The sequence below is a fragment of the Lutjanus erythropterus genome, chromosome 11 (genome assembly GCF_056507025.1).
Source record: "Lutjanus erythropterus isolate fLutEry1 chromosome 11, fLutEry1.hap2, whole genome shotgun sequence".
NCBI lineage: Eukaryota > Metazoa > Chordata > Actinopteri > Lutjaniformes > Lutjanidae > Lutjanus > Lutjanus erythropterus.
In genome coordinates, this window is record NC_139327.1 from 1152631 (window position 1) to 1168906 (window position 16276).

The window sequence follows — 16276 nt, forward strand, 5'->3', positions numbered from 1 at the left end:
TGCTCATAAAAGCTATTCCAGGATCGAATACATGTGAATACCTACGGATGACCCATTCAGATCATGCTCCTCTCATGCTTGTGCTAACTCTGAAGAACATTGCAAGTACTGACAGACTATGGTGATTTCCACTACATCTGCTAAATGATGCAAATTATGTTAAACTTATCAATAACAACATAAACAGTTTCCTAAGCATAAATAAAGGGATTGCCTCACCATCCATGGTCTGGGAATCCTTAAAAGCTTATTTGAGAGGGGAGACCATAAGTTATGCCTCATGGAAAAAAAAGCAGCACCAGTTAAAAATCAAAACACTTGAATTAGAGATTGGGAATCTCAAAAAGGAACATTTTCGAATACAAAAGGAAACTACTTTTGATTTGTTAAACAATAAAAGACTTGAGTATGACATGCTAACCACTAGGACAGTCGAGAATACCATGGCTAGAACCAGGCAACAGTACTATGAACATGGGGATAAAAGTGGTAAATTACTTGCATGGCAGATCCGAAAGAAGGACAGCTCAAAATGTATCCCAGCCAGAGATGATACCGCTGTAGTCCATGATCCTAAACTCATAAACAACACTTTTAAGGACTTTTATCAGAATTTGTACTGCTCACAGTGCGTAGACACTCATAAAATGAATGATTTCCTGGGGGGTCTTGCCATTCCCGGGGTGACGCAGGAGACATGGGACAATCTGGAGGCTGATATCACCAAGAAAGAAGTTCTAGATGCCACAGAAAGCTTTCAGGAGGAAAATCGCCAGGGCCAGATGGGTTCCTTATGGACTTTTATAAAGTTTTTGCACCTAGTTTGGTTACACTGTTAATGGATATGTTTAAGCATGCAATTGAAGGGAATCAGTTACCTAACACTTTGGAACAGGCTCTGATTACAGTTCTACTAAAGCCAGGTAAAGATCCAAAATTCTGTGGGTCCTATAGGCCCATTGCCCTCCTTTCATCAGAATACCAAGTGTTTACCAAGGTAATAGCTATGAGATTGCAGAATGTGATCCCTAGCTTCATAAACAAAGATCAAACCGGCTTCATCCAAAACTGGTTTTCCTCAGATAATATTCGAAGATTCCTCAACATAATTCATTGTGCCAAAAAAATAGATTCCCCTGTAATTGCCCTTTTGTTTGATGCTGAAAAAGCATTTGATCGCTTAGAATGGCCCTTACTTTTTGCAGTTTTGCAAAAAATGAATTTTGGTCCAAATTTGATACGATTGATAGGGGTACTGTATCTAAACCAGGGGTCGCATTAACCGAATATTTTCCGTCGTTGACCAGTTTTTTAAAACGGTGATGGAAAAATCTGAAGGTCATCTGTCATTTTGACAGGTTGCAATTCACGCCCCTGACCACTTGGTGGCGAGTGAGCATATTAATTAGCTATTAGGTACGTTCGAGATGAACTGCGCCTCGCCTAGAGAGTAGATGAGATCAGGCGGCCACAGCAGGAGGTGGAGACAAAAACCTGCAGTCAAGTTGGACAGTTTTCAGTAGACTTACGAGAGAGTAGAGGAAGAGACGCAAACATCCTGATAGATCACCTGTAGGTTACCTGTAGTCTGCAGATCATGTTCATAGCTGAAGAAAGAAAGTGCGTTCTTGATCACTGATTGACGTTAAAATAGAAGAGATCCTCCTTTTGACGCTTGTAACATCTGTTCTTTTATCTGCCTTGTAAAGCACTAAAATGTTCTTTTGATAAGTCATATATATAACCTTTATTATTATCAGACACAAAATATCTGCTTGCTGATTAAAACTTCATTGCACAACAGAAGACCGATATGTCCAGCATTAAATATTACAATTACACAGAAAATTAGTATTTTATACAACACGTGGTGTTTGTTGTCAAAATTAAGAGCCAATCAGAGCCTGTCAGCTTGTCAATCAGGTGACAGCCAGGCGTTTGCAGTTGGTGGAGAGCAGCTGCGGCATCTGTCTCTACAAACTGCGGCCGCCTCGATCTCGTGAGGTTATCGTTGCCCACATGTGCATGACGTCAGTGCAAGTCAGGATTAAGTTGGACACAAATCTAACCAGCATGCACTATACTGCGATCACCGCTGATCAATTCTGTGCAGGCCTGGATCATCTCAAATGCACCTAGTGTCACGGCAGCTGAGTGTCAGCAGCTGAAGTTTCTTCAAAAAGCCCAATAATGATGATGGTGTTGATAAAAGAGGTACGGTGTGGATTCTCTGTTCAGCTTGTTCGGACTGAATATTAATTAAAAATGAATGAAAAGTAAATGCTATTGAATATGTAATTATTATAATTTTAATAATTAAAGTGACGGGTAAAAATAGATTATGACGGGATTTTTATGACCCTGTCAGTCAAAATGACAGACAACGAAAAAGTCTAGCGCAACCTCTGATCTAAACCCATCAGCTATGATTTGAACAAATGCTAACATCTCCTCTTCTTTCCCCCTGCATCGTGGCACACGCCAGGGTTGTCCCTTGTCTCCGCTTCTCTTTTCGTTGGCAGTTGAACCTCTTGCAATTGCAACAAGACAACACTGTGTTATAGAGGGCATAACAGTGGGTCAGGAAAAGCATGTCATTTCGTTATATGCTGATGACATTACATTATACTTAACCAATGTGGGGTCATCGCTCCCAGCCCTTTGCACTTTATTAAATGACTATAAGTGCATCTCTGGGTACAAAATAAACATGCATAAAAGTGTGATAATGCCTCTAAATTCAGCTGCCCAAGAATTATCAAGGGAAAACATTCCTTTTCATTGGGAACCTTATAAGCTCTGTTATCTTGGTTTGCAAATACCCAACCATTTAGACCAAATTTTCTCCCTTAATTATGACCTGCCATTTAAAAAAGTGGAAACTGATTTGGAAAGGTGGAAGTCTCTACCAATATCCCTAATTGGACGAATAAACTGTATAAAAATGAATATCCTACCCAAATTCCACTATCTTTTCCAAGCGCTCCCAACACCAATCCCCAAAGCCTTTTTTAAAAACATGGATAGACAGTTCTCCAGACTCCTGTGGAATGACAATATTCCTAGAGTCAAGCTCAGCACTCTTTGTGGTTCGACTGAACAGGGAGGGCTTAACCTACCTGATTTTCAGTTATACTATTTGGCTGCTCAATCAAAGCTATCTGGACATGGATTAAAGACTTAGAACATACTCCGGCATAGAAACAGATTGAACAGTCTCATACAACAGAGGCCTTATCAACGATTCTGTTTATTTACTCCTACCACTGACAGAAAGACATAGCTTAAAACCCAATGATAAAACACACATCTAAAATATGGCATGAGATTAGAGCAAAATTTCAAAGCATCCGGAAAATATATAGATCCACCCCATTTCATTTTAATCACGTTTTACCTGGGGCATTGAGGGATGGTATCACCTGAGATTGGTATGACAGAGGTGTACATACATTCGGACATTTATATGAACACAACAATTTGAAAACCTTTCAACAATTGAGATCCTTCTTTTGGGCTTTCAGTGACACATTTCTTTAAGTATCTACAGGTTAGAGATTATATCAGAGTACAACAGGGTGGGAAACTTACTCCACTAGAGGATTTTCAAATGGATATTATGATGCAAGAAAAACATAACCCTAAAGGCTTTTTATCCTATGCCTACAACAAACTCATGAATCTTACAGAAAGTAGAGTTCTCAGTGCAAAGGTTAAATGGGAAGTGGGCATTGGTCATACATTTGAGGACTCTGAGTGGAAGTTGATCTGTGATAGCTCTCTGTCATTCTCCTGTAACAGTCCACACAGAATCTTAAAGTTTAACCTAATACACAGGGTTTATTTGACACCATATCGCCTCCACAAAATAAGCAGTAGCTATACAGAGTACTGTCCTAGATGTAAAACTGAAAATAGGGACTCTTGTACACATGTTCTGGACATGTAGATGTCTGAAACAGTATTGGAGATCCATCTTGGATATTATAAAGAGTATTGTCAGGGTGGAGATTCCAACCAACCCAAGACTGACATTACTGGGGGACATATCTGTTTTGCAGTTAATAAGAGAGGCAATATCCGCTTTGTCAGACTAGCCCTAATTGCATCTAACAAATGTATTGCCATCCGCTAGAAAAGTGAGGGGCCCCCCAGTGTGTCTCTGTGTCTTAAAGAGCTTTCAACATACCTACCTTCAGAGAAGATTATGTATAATCTCAGAAAAAAGCCATTACTTTTTGAGAAATGCTGGGGAACCTTTGTAACCTTTTTACAAAACAGAACTTCTCCTGACTCCAATGTACATGATTAAACCTAATGCAGCTCTGCAATTTTTTGGCTTATGTATGGTTCTGTTGACCAGTCAGTGTCTGGGAAATTTATCTCAGATTACATGTAGTGTGGTATTATGTAAAACTATAGTGTATTCCGTATGTCGGAATGTCTATCTCTTGTACGTACAAGACACGTACATGGACACTGCTATTATAGTTATTACTGTTAATATTTAACTTGTTTTAATCTGTTTTCTTGTTTTGTTTTTGTTTTTGTTTTTTTGTTTTTTGTTTTTGAATATTACTTTTGTTCATTTTGACATTTGAGAGGGGGTGGGGGATGGGAATAGATGTTTGATCTGTAATTGAACTGAATTCAGTTTGTTCGGGGAAAATAAATGGAAAATTCAATAAATATATTGTTGAAAAAAAAGAGCCCACTGCAGCAAACCAGAGGGCCCCACCACAAGCCGCACAGCCTCTTCTTAAGGCGGAGATATACTTGCTTTTAACTATGCGTTCACATACGCATGACGTCTAGCTCGCATATCCTGCATCCATTCAGAGTGTTGTTTGTGCACGTCCTCAGAAATTAATGCTACGAGTCTGCAAGATGCAATACATACCTGACTGATGGGGGCAGTGTAGGGGCAGAATGCAGTGACACAGTCAGAGGTTAGGAGATATGTCAATAGCAACAACAATGGCGGAAAGTTTTGAGGACAAGCTCATTGAACAAGTCCGCAGCTACCCTTATCTGTATGTCGTGTCGTTGCCACTACACAGCGAAACATGCTGGCAAAATGGAAACAGGCTCGAGACCACTACATACGAGCACGGTGGAAGATGATGGAAAAAAGGAGTGGGGACGGTGCCGATGGTGTGTTTTGCCTACTAGTCATCAGATGGAATTCATTTTCTTCTTCTTTTGTTGTTACGGGCGGTTTATGGTCTGAGTTCTCTGTTGTGCCCTTTAGTGGTGTTTTGCAGTAACACACGTAGACAAGCAGCCATGTCAAGAACAGCAAGTATATCTCCACCTTTACCTTTCCTACTGGTCTATCTATCCTAGCATGGAAATACTTCCCGACACTTCTCACATCTGTCACAACCTCCAGTCCACTCTCGCTGAACCTCACACTGTCGACACCCTGCTGGCTAAGGAAGTAAGGGAGGGTTTCATGATAAGGATTTTTGACAGTTCCCCATTTCCAACATTCTGCATCAGTCCCATAGGTGTTAAGGCAAAAAGAGGTTAATCGTTGATCTATCTTCACCACATACTACTATATTATAACTGATAACACAAGTAACTGTGATTGGTATTTCAATGATGAATGATGATGATTGTGAACAAATGAGCTGTGGTAGCGGACAGTTCTTTTTCTATGTCTTAAGTACAAGGCCTGAGTTTTGCAAGTAAAATATTTTGGCCGTGTGTAGTGTAGTGTATCTACTTGCCACTATTAATAGGGATGCACCAATACTGCTTTTTTTCAGACCAAGTACAAGTACAAGTACTTACGTTTGGTTACTTGCCAATACCCAGTACCGATACGACTACTTAATAATGCCATTTCAGTTCTTACAATAACTTTTATTTATTTATTTTATATTTCTGGGGGCATTTTATGTATTTAATGACAGGACAGCTGAATATCTGACAGGGAATGGGGAGAGAGAGTGGGGGAATGACACACAGCAAGGGGCCATGGGCGGGAGTCAAACCAATGGACGCTGCAGAGGACTCACAACCTCCGCACATGGGGTGCACGCTCCAACTGAGCTATCCAAGCGCCCCTTACAATAACTTTTTCATTAGATGTTCTCTTTCTAAATGTAACAAATCATTGTTGCTTTTTTGTGCTACAAGTGTAACCATGGTAAACTATACACATTACATTTTTAGGGTAGTTGTAGTAAGTCACTTTACTGATTTAATGTTTCTTATTAAGCTGTGCAGTTTACTGTGTATGTGACATTTTTTCAAGTTTAATAATTTCACGACATTATTATGGACTTGCAGAAGTAAGTTTATAAATCGTGTTACATATGATAATTATTTCATTATCATTTACAGCATTTTAACTAGTATTTTAATGACACATTTAAATGTGTAATATTTAAGTTTCTTCTTCATATCCCTCTTGTCTAGGAGCTAATTAGTTCCTACCTGTCATTGTTTAGGGGGGACAGGTATGAGTGTGGTGCCATGTGTGCATCAGTTTTGTTTACCCTGTTGTGAACCCCAAAGAGTGAAGTTGGGTGTACTGTGCTGTCATGCCATTTTAGTGAAGAATAACTACATAAAGACAAAATGTAGCAGCTTATTACGAAGAAAAGCAGGTTACAGACTGGTGGTGTTTTTTCTTCATCTCTGGATTAATTTTCCGAGACATTCAACTAGTTTACTTTAATTTCAGTTTTACATGGACTTACATGGAATTTTACAGACAAAGTCCAAAGTCGCTGCAGTCATTAATGGATGATGTTGAGGACAGCAAGTCCCTCGCTGATGATGACATGGTATCGGGTGTTGGGTATCGGAGTAGTTTTATGAGTATGAGTACGAGTACATGAGGACAGTATCAGACCGATACCCGATACTGGTATTGGTATCAGTGCATCCCTAAATATATATATATAGATATACATATATATATATATATATATATATATATATATATATATATATATATATATATATATATATATATAAAAATCCAAGTAACAGCATAAAATCAATCAAGTAACACTGAGGTATATTGTAGTTTTCTTTAATCAAAACACAATGTTGGCACAAAATCTTTCTTTCTGTACAGTAATGTATGTTCAAAACAGAATCCCCAAATGAAAGGTAGGCTTGCCAAACATGACAGTGATGACATTAATTTTATTACACAGTAGGAGTGACCCTAATACACCTCTAAGTGCTGAGTTATGACAGTATATCAACCCATGCTATTCAGTTATATTTATTTGTAGAACATGAGTAGCTATGCAATGTACCACTTTGTGCTTTCTTCACTCCATTCACATCCCTTTCTGACAATCTTATCTTACCTTTGTCACCTGTGTTACACTGGAATTGACCCTTCACTAAGCTTTACCTCCAAATAGCAACTGTCCAATCATATGATATCAATCATAACTAGGGCTATCAAGCTTTCCTTTTCTCTACTTGTTAAAGGTGTGCAGGAGGCTCTGAGAAGAGTGATACTCAGCTTTTCAAAGGCTGGACAGTGTTGTCTTTTTGTCATCTTTCAAAAATGTGAAACACAAGAACACATGTGGGGAATGGATTAAACTCTGTCTTCATCTGCTCTGACATAAGCTGCAAATGTTAGCATGTCTGGCTAACTCATGCTAACTTCCTGGCTGCAGTAAATTTACCTCCAGCCAAACCTGTTAGATCCCACTGTATCTACTTTTGTTCTGTGGGGGTTTGAGGAGGAGGATGTGGGCTGAGACAGGATCAAAGCGGGCCAATGACAATGCATCTGTCTCAGGTCTAAACTGGGTTAGTTTAAGTCTTATTCCAGCTCTCTTCTGCAATCGTGGTCCAGCTGGTCTGGCTGGGGGAGGAGTCCACTGCACTAATTGTGTCCCTGACTTCCTTTTTCCACCTTAATGAGTGTATTCCTGTCATCTATCATGTCAATATGCCTGCCGTATTTCACCATCCAACCACCCTTGGCTGATCCTCAGTCTTCAAGTATTAATGTTACATCATGTGTGCAGCTGCTAGGTAACTTTGCATAAACACTTTCACAGGGTTCTTGTTTTAAAATGTCAGATTAAAACAGCTGGAGACTTCTCAGCTGGCTCAAGTTGAGTTAGCAGTAGCTTACATTAGCTAGGTACACTCATGGAATCTGCTTGTGAGTCATTATTTTAGCCGATAAAATCCTCTATTGTCAGCTAGAAATAAGAATCTCCTTTTGTTTACTCCTCTAAGGAATCACAGACCTTGTGTTTCAATTACTCCCAATTTCAATGTTAAATCTGCCACTGTGTTATCACTGTAAACTGCATAAATGCAATGTGAGAATGGAAAGCTTGGCTTAACAACAGTAAGGAGGGCAGTGCTTGGTGAACGTTTAATCATTTGTATTGGCTGATTTGCCTTTTGGATAATAAATGCTTCTGGCAGCATCATTTTCACTAAAGACTACTTCAGATAGGCTTATTTTAATTTTAATTGAGTAACAATCTAATAGTCAGGTATCAACTAATGATAGCATTTTGTCTCCAGCTCATTCTCGCTCACAATGGGCATGAGTCTCCAGAAGATCAGAAAGGGGAAATGTCATACAGCTAGAATCTCACTTTATCTTCACCCATTGTTATTCAGTACTTAAATCAGAGTACACAAAATTCTGGGTTTTACAGAGTTCTAGTGTTAAAAACACAATATCAGCCAAATATGGAAATGAAAAGCCTGCTCTGTCAGCTAGCTTCCCAGAGATATGGTACACAAGCTGCAAGTGTCTCACATTAAATGAGAGAAAGTACAGATCTCAATACTCTTGAGCTACTCTTGTAAACAAGGTCCTTTAAAAAGGACAGAAAATGGAAAGAGATACCTCCCCAAATTACCTAAAAGTTGCCTTTTTGTGTGTATTACACAAGATGACACAGCCACTTGTCCATGTAGTCTGTCATTGGTTCATGAGGAATGATCCATCCCAAAGCATACAGCGAGAGGTGAAGAAATTCTCACGTTTGAAAAATAGTGGCTATTTTAGAGCCGAAACAATGCACAGCACATTATAAAAAAGAAACACCCATTTCTAACGTAGCTGGCATTTTAAAGGTGATGTGGTAACTACAAGGAATTTAACATCTAACAGAGCTTTCTGCTGTGCCAGCTCACAGTTTTTACTCTAAGATGCTCATAAGAAAAGCCATTTTCTTATTTCCAAATCATTAGCTTGACTAGCAGAGGGGCAGCTGAGTTTTCTCATTTAAAAAACTGCTTGTTTTTTTCTCTTCTTTTTTGTCTGATATTCTCTTTGTAACTGACCATCATTCTGCAGGTGCATGACGTGTGACATTGTTGGGACAGCAGCAAACCACTGTTTGAAGTCAGTTTATGAGCAGAGAAAGCAGACAAATGATTTATGATTGTCATAAATGATTTTTTGTTGGCTCAAGATTAAGAAATCATGCTTTGATTCCAGCTGTTTCAACCAGTTGTATAGCTTCAAAAGTCACTCTGTCTGAAATACCAATTGCTGAAAAAAACATCTAATCTGTGTAGGTAAAATGGCTCTTTGGAACATCCCTTTCATCCTCTTTATCCCAGACAAGGCCCCACAAGTTAGACATGGGTCTGCATGCGTTTCTGCAGGGGCCTGGTGAGGTCTGAGTTCTGGGAGGAGGACTGAGAATAGTGGGAGGAGGACGAGGCAGAGGTCTTGCTGTCCTTGTCAAACTGCACATAGCCATCCTGCTTGCTGTAGCTGCTGACACTGCTGTCACACTGTGTGTCGATGAAAGAGCTGGAGTCGCTGAGTGAACTCCGCTGAAATTCCCGCTCACACAGCTCAATGGAGCTGCTGCCCATGCCCAGGACAAACCGCTGGCTGTAGTCATACAGGCGATTAGGGCCAGCTCCAAGGGTGTTGTAGATGTTGGTGAAGGACATGCCAGTGGGCACCCGCTGCTTGCCGATAGTCATAGTTCCAGTGGGTGGGCTTCGGACCACATCGGGTGTTTGGCTGGGAGCCAGGGACATGGTGGGGTTGGTGTGGTGTTCGTTGAAGGTGTTGACACTGTAGTAGCCATTGGTGGGGTCCTTTTATGTGCAAAAGAACCAAGAAAGGTTTATTCCCAAAGTTGCAGTGGGACAATAAACAAAATAGTAAAATAATTATTAAGTAAAATAAATAGTCATTGACTCTCTGTACTTTCTCAGTTCCTCTGAAGATCAAAAGTAGACCTTAATTTGGAATTAGAAGAAGATGAAAAAGAAAGAAATTAATAAACAAGCAACATAAAAGAGCAGATGACATGCTTTAGTGGTGTGAGTCATGTGCTTGTGACTCAGAAAGCCTATGCAATTAATTTCTTAAGTAATTTAAATTCTGTAAGACTATAGTGGTCAAACCAGAACATTAAAATTTTGGATAAAGTATGTATGTTTTAAGCATGAAGATGCTACTTTCCAAAGCCTTTCTAAAAACTTCCTCCCACGTGACCTGACAGGTTTCTGCAGGATGAATGCTGCAACATGTAATCCCTGAGATTAAGGTTGCAACAGGTAAAACATGGCCACCTGTCGAAGTTAACTCAAAATAAATACGGTGCAGCATATCACCAGTAACTGCTACCTGCTGCTTATTATACACCCTGCTATCTTTGCTGTAGCTACCCTACTAGCTGTTTTTAGCTCAGTTAGCCATGCATGCACTCAAGTCTGACTAAACTTGCCACCTGTCCTGTATTGAAAAATAAAATTCATTGTCCCTTACTGAATGAATACACTACATAATTTGCACACCCTACTCTAATGCAAGAGTTTGTTTTCAGACACTTAGGGCCCTATCTTACGCCCGGCGCAAAGCCATTGCGCCGCCAGCGCAAGTGATTTTGCTATCTTACACCAGCGCAAGTGCCATTTTTGCCATGTGGGTAAGATAGCAAACGCACTTGCGCTGGGTCTGTGCCGCTGTGGGTGTGAGGTCTAAACATGAAGGCAAAACGAAGGCATGGCCGGGCGCGTTTGCTCAGCGCATTGGGGTAAAACGTGCTTGTGCCTTAGGGTCGTGTCTTGTGCTGATCGAGAGCAAGCGGGAGGCGCAATGGATTTAATTTATTCAAGGTGTGTCCAAATCCACCTTTGCCGTCTTGTGCCAGGGGCAGGAGTGATATTTTGCCCTGCTCCGCCCTTTGCGCCACCAGCACAAAGCAGGATACACCTATCAGATGTGCCCAAGTGCCTTCATTAATTCACAGGCGAGTTTAGGCCGAACATGCAATAAACCAATCAGAAAGTCAGCTCTCATCACCTTTTAAGAGGCAGGTGCCCAGAAGCGCAAGCGGTGTCAGCATGACGGCGGATTTACCAGGAGGAAACAAAGAGAAAAGATTTACAAAGCAAGAAGACAGATCTCCTGGTTCGAGAAGAGAATGTGCAAGAGCACGCAATATATAGAGACAGCAGGACGTCTCCAAAGCAGCTTCACGCTGAAATAGTTTACAGTAACGCCTGCAAAAACCAATACAATAAATATGAACTGCAAATGTCATGCAGATATGAAACTGGTAATGTTTTACACCGAAGCACCTTGAAATTGTGTTGTATTTTATAATTAATTATTAGCATCATCATCATTATTAATTTTACTGGCTGAGGAGCGGGGAGAGAGATGGTGCAGTAGAGAGGGGAGGCGAACAGATCCAGAGGCCGCGAAGCTTCCCGGTTCCGCTGGCCCACCTGAGCCAGGTGGAGGAGCAGTTAAGTGGTGGTCTGTGCTCCTCCTTCTTCTCCTCTTCCACCTAATCCTCATCTCCTCCTCCCATCCTCCCTCCTCTGCCCTGCTGCGAAACAAGTTGTTCTGTTCTGAAGTTTGAAGTGCGCAAAATTACGCACAGATCTATCCAACCAGCTCTGACAGAAGCACACATAACATTTTCTCTCAGGTTGGGCTGGAGTCCTGTGGTCAAATATAGTGTCTTGTACATTTTGTATGTTATAGATCATAACTGTTCAATCCTTGTTTTTCTGGATCATAACAAATAGGCAGACACAAACACTACAGCTGCTCCAGCTGTCATGCTGACTCATCTGATAAAGACGATCAGACAGCTGTGATCGTGGCCGTGCTCCCTTCATCGTCTATTTAGATTTATTAGGCTTTAAAATTATAATTATTTTCCTCTTTAGAGAGTTTATCTTTAAAGACACATGCGCACACAGCTGTTTAACATTGATGAAAAGTGTTACGCTTGAAACGCTTTTAATTTCAATATTTACATTTTATTGCTGATAAAAAAAAATATGTTCGAATAACACTTAACTAACCCACACTCACGTGGGAGGAAGAGAATGACCATAAATGACTGTGTTTTGTGATTGTAAAGACGTGTGTGTGTTTCGGCCAAGCCCGCCGGGTGCTATCTTGTGCTGAAAGACCACAGACTTTGCACTTCGACCAGGTTTTGGCTGGTCTAAGCGCAAGCGCGTTTTACTCCAATGCGCTGAGCACAAGATAGCAAACGCGCCCGGCCACGCCTTTGTTTTGCCTTCATGCTTAGCGGCACAGACCCAGCGCAAGTGCGTTTGCTATCTTACCCACATGGCAAAAATGGTACTTGCACTGGCGTAAGATAGCAAAATCACTTGCGCTGGCAACACAATGGCTTCACAATCACCAAACACCTTAATATACATGAGTCTTTATTCTCCACAGGAGTGTCGATTAGTGAAGTGTCCTTTGAACATATCTACCGGCAATAAAGTGTGAATATTGAAGTTAATAGTGCAGGTATGTGTGTGTCTTGCCCTTGGCTGAGGTGCGTACACTCATCTCTACAATCACCAAACACCTTTCATTTATGTTTAAAAGTAGTGCACGCGTGTGTGTCTTTGAAGTTAATCTCATTAATAAGTACAACAGTACTATTATTATAATTATAAAGCCCAATAAATCTCAGCAGACCTGAAAACGGGATCACAGCTGTCAGATCGTCTTTATCAGATGAGTCAGTATGACAGCTGGAGCAGCTGTAGTGTTTATGTCCGCGTGTTTGTTATGATCCAGAAAACCAATGTTTAAACAATTATGATCTCTAACATATAAAATATACAAGACACTATATTTGACCGCACGAGTCCGGCCCAACCGGAGAGAAAAAGCTCTGTGTGCTTCTATCAGAGCTGGTTGGATATATCTGTGCGTAATTTTGTGCACTTCAAACTTAAGAAACTCTCTCTGATTATTTCGCAGTGGGTCAGAGGAACGAGGATGGGAGGAGGAGATGATGATTAGGTGGGAGAGGAGAAGAAGGAGGAGCACAGACAGCCGCGTATCTGTGCCTTCACCTGGCTCAGGTGGGCCAGCGAAAACCGGGAAGCTTCGCGGCTGGACTGGATCTGTTCGCCTCCCCTCTCTACTGCACCATCTCTCTCCCCGCTCCTCAGCCAGCAGAGTTAATGATGATCATGATGAAAATAATTAATGATAAAATACAGCATACTTTCAACGTGCTTCAAGGTTAAAATATAAGTAGTTACATATCTGCATGACATTTGCGGTTCATTTATTGTATTGTTTTTTGCAGGCGTTAATATAAAATAAATTATTTACACGTGAAGCTGTTTTGGAGACGTCCTGCTGTCTCCATATATCGCGTTTTCACTCCTCGAACCAGGAGATCTGTCTCCTGGCTTTGAAAATCTTTTCTCTTTGTTTCTTCCTGGTAAATCCGCTGTCATGCTGCCTCCGCTTGCGCTGCTGGCGCACCTCTCTCTCAAAGGTGATGAGAACTGACTTTCTGATTGGTTTATTGCAAGTTCAGCCTAAACTCGTCTGTGAATTAATGAAGGCACATGGGCAAATCTGATAGGTGTATTCCACTTTGCGGGGTAGGGCAAAATATCACTCCCGCCCCTGGCAAAGGTGGATTTGGACACGCCTTGAATAAATTAAATCCATTGCGCCTTGCGCTTTCCACTTGCGCTTTCGATCAGCGTAAGATAGGGCCCTTAGAATGACATGAGAAATAATAAAACCAAAACAGTTTTATGAGACATAGTGAAGAAGTATTAAATTAGAATGACAGGCAAGTTGTTTGTCACTCAGTGTCCTCCCCCTGGTCACAGAAACTCAGACATAGTTTTTTTGTTTGTTTTAATGCCTACAAATACCTTTAGCTCACGTCCACCTGTAAAAAGAGAGAAGCTGTCCAAATACAGATCTAAAGGGCAGACAAACCATAAGTAGACAGACTCAGTCCTGTCAGTGGCTGTGAGTACAAGGCAAACAGTGCAGTTTGCCATAAAGTATTTTCTGTTGGCTACGGTCGACTATCCAACCTGGAGCAAGTACAAGTGCAGAGGTCCAAGGTGGAGTTATATTGACAGACCAAACATTTTGCCTAATATCTCTAATCTGATGTTTGAATCCTTAATATAATTGATGCATCTGTGCTTTACTCTTATTGACTCATTTCCTGTACATTTATGTTCAGAGTAGCAGAAGGCTTTGAAATTGATGCATAAAAAGCACAAATTAATGCATAAAATTTCACCAGAATGCAGAAAATAAAATATCTGACACTCAAAATCTCATGGAGGAGGACTCCATCCACAGGGAAGACCCTGTGTTTGATCTGTGTCCCTGTGCTTGAGATTGCTGTCCTTATTTTTCCATGCTGAAGGTGGCAAACCTAAGTCTGACCAGGCTTTCAGCTTGGATCACCAGTGGAGTATTTGTGTTTACACACTGGGTGATGGAATCCATACAATGACTCCAGCCAGGAATCTGACTGCAGGAGCACAACAGGCAGGGATAGGAGAGACGTGAAATCACTGCTCAACATGCAAGATGTGTTTGGTGGCTTGTCCTGAGGAATGTCTTTAAAAACATATTTTACTTGTGCAAGGCTGTTGTCTAAATGACTCTGAGTGATAAATTCGGTTAAAAATAACCTACCCTGTACCACACTGCTGTTACAATGTCTTGCCATGTAAACTGGACTTACCTAAGGGAAGCAACAGAAAGCCTCAGCCATCGCCTGAACATGACCTCCTTCACTCTCCCAAGAAGTTGCCTGATGCTAAAGAAGCCCTGCTTTTCAGTATCAAGCTGATGATTTACGAAACACATACTGGTATTACTAACAAGCTTGAGTCCATCAAGTCAAGCTCAAAGCTCAAATTTGCAAATTGGCCTCTTTGGTTGATTCTCAGATCTTGAGGTGTGCTCACATTGGAATAATATATAGATTGTAGGCATACCAGAAAAGTCAGAGGGAACCCAACCAATGGATTTTTTGGCACAGCTTCTACAGGACTTGCCTAAGTTTGACAACAAACCCACTTTGGATTGGGCGCATCACTCTCTGCGAGCGATGCTCAGGGACAGAGACCCACTGTGACTGTTCATTGTCAGGGTGAAATTATTTCAGACTTGGAACCAAGTACTTTGGCGGGCAAGGGAACCTCCCCTGACCTACGGAGGCAAGTTTGGGCTACTCTACCCTGCTGTGCATCTCCCTCCTCAGTAGACAGTCTCACAGGTTGATCCTGATTCCGCATTAGCCTTTGTGAATGAAAACCTAAAAAGGGGGTTACACCAGCCTCAAAGTTTAAGCTAAAAAGGTAACACATTTTGTCACTCTATTATAATATTCCTGACTCTTATGTTCAGAACATAAATGGCTCATTTGACTCCCTTGCTTGAATTGCTTACATTCTCTATTCAGAGATTTAAAACATGTCAGCCTCCATTGTAAAGGTCTCAACAGTCTCATAAATCACAGTAAAATACTGCACTATCTTCATCATTCTGAGGCTCAGGTGGTTTACTTACAGGAGACTCATTTTAAAGCTGCCGACTGCTCTAGGTTAAAAAGTGGTTGGATAGGACAAGGACAATGGGAGACCCGTAAAGCCGACATTTGAGGGGAAATAATCACAAATAACGACCATGAAAAAAACTCAGAAAAATTAACTAGCTTCTTTGGCTCTTTGTATTTCTCAACTTGAAGCTCTATATGCCTTTTATCAGTCTCCTGCAATATATAAGTCACATGCATCTTTACAGTTGGAATCTGATGTGCTTACATCACAGTATGGCACTAATTTCTATTAAAGACAAGGTCTTCCTTCTATGAACATGGTAATAAGGCTAGTAAGCCACTGGCATACCAGTTATACCAGATGACCTCATCTCATAAAATTTCTTAGATTCAGACGGGCACAGATAGAACTACAGACTCCCTTGAGATTAATTATGTATTCAAACAATTTTGCATCATCCATGCCTAACTTT

The 16276-nt window shown here is 40.8% G+C and overlaps 1 protein-coding gene across 1 annotated transcript in view; it reads right to left on the minus strand.

Annotated features, from left to right (window-relative positions):
- Nucleotides 1-9003: 9003 nt before the first annotated feature.
- Nucleotides 9004-16276, minus strand: part of LOC146318500 (kin of IRRE-like protein 3) — a 462133-nt gene continuing 454860 nt past the window's right edge. Inside the window, exon 16 of the mRNA XM_084730401.1 lies at nt 9004-10074. Coding sequence (XP_084586527.1) covers nt 9598-10074 — 477 coding nt within the window. The 3' untranslated portion in view covers nt 9004-9597. The remainder of the gene's footprint in view (nt 10075-16276) is intronic.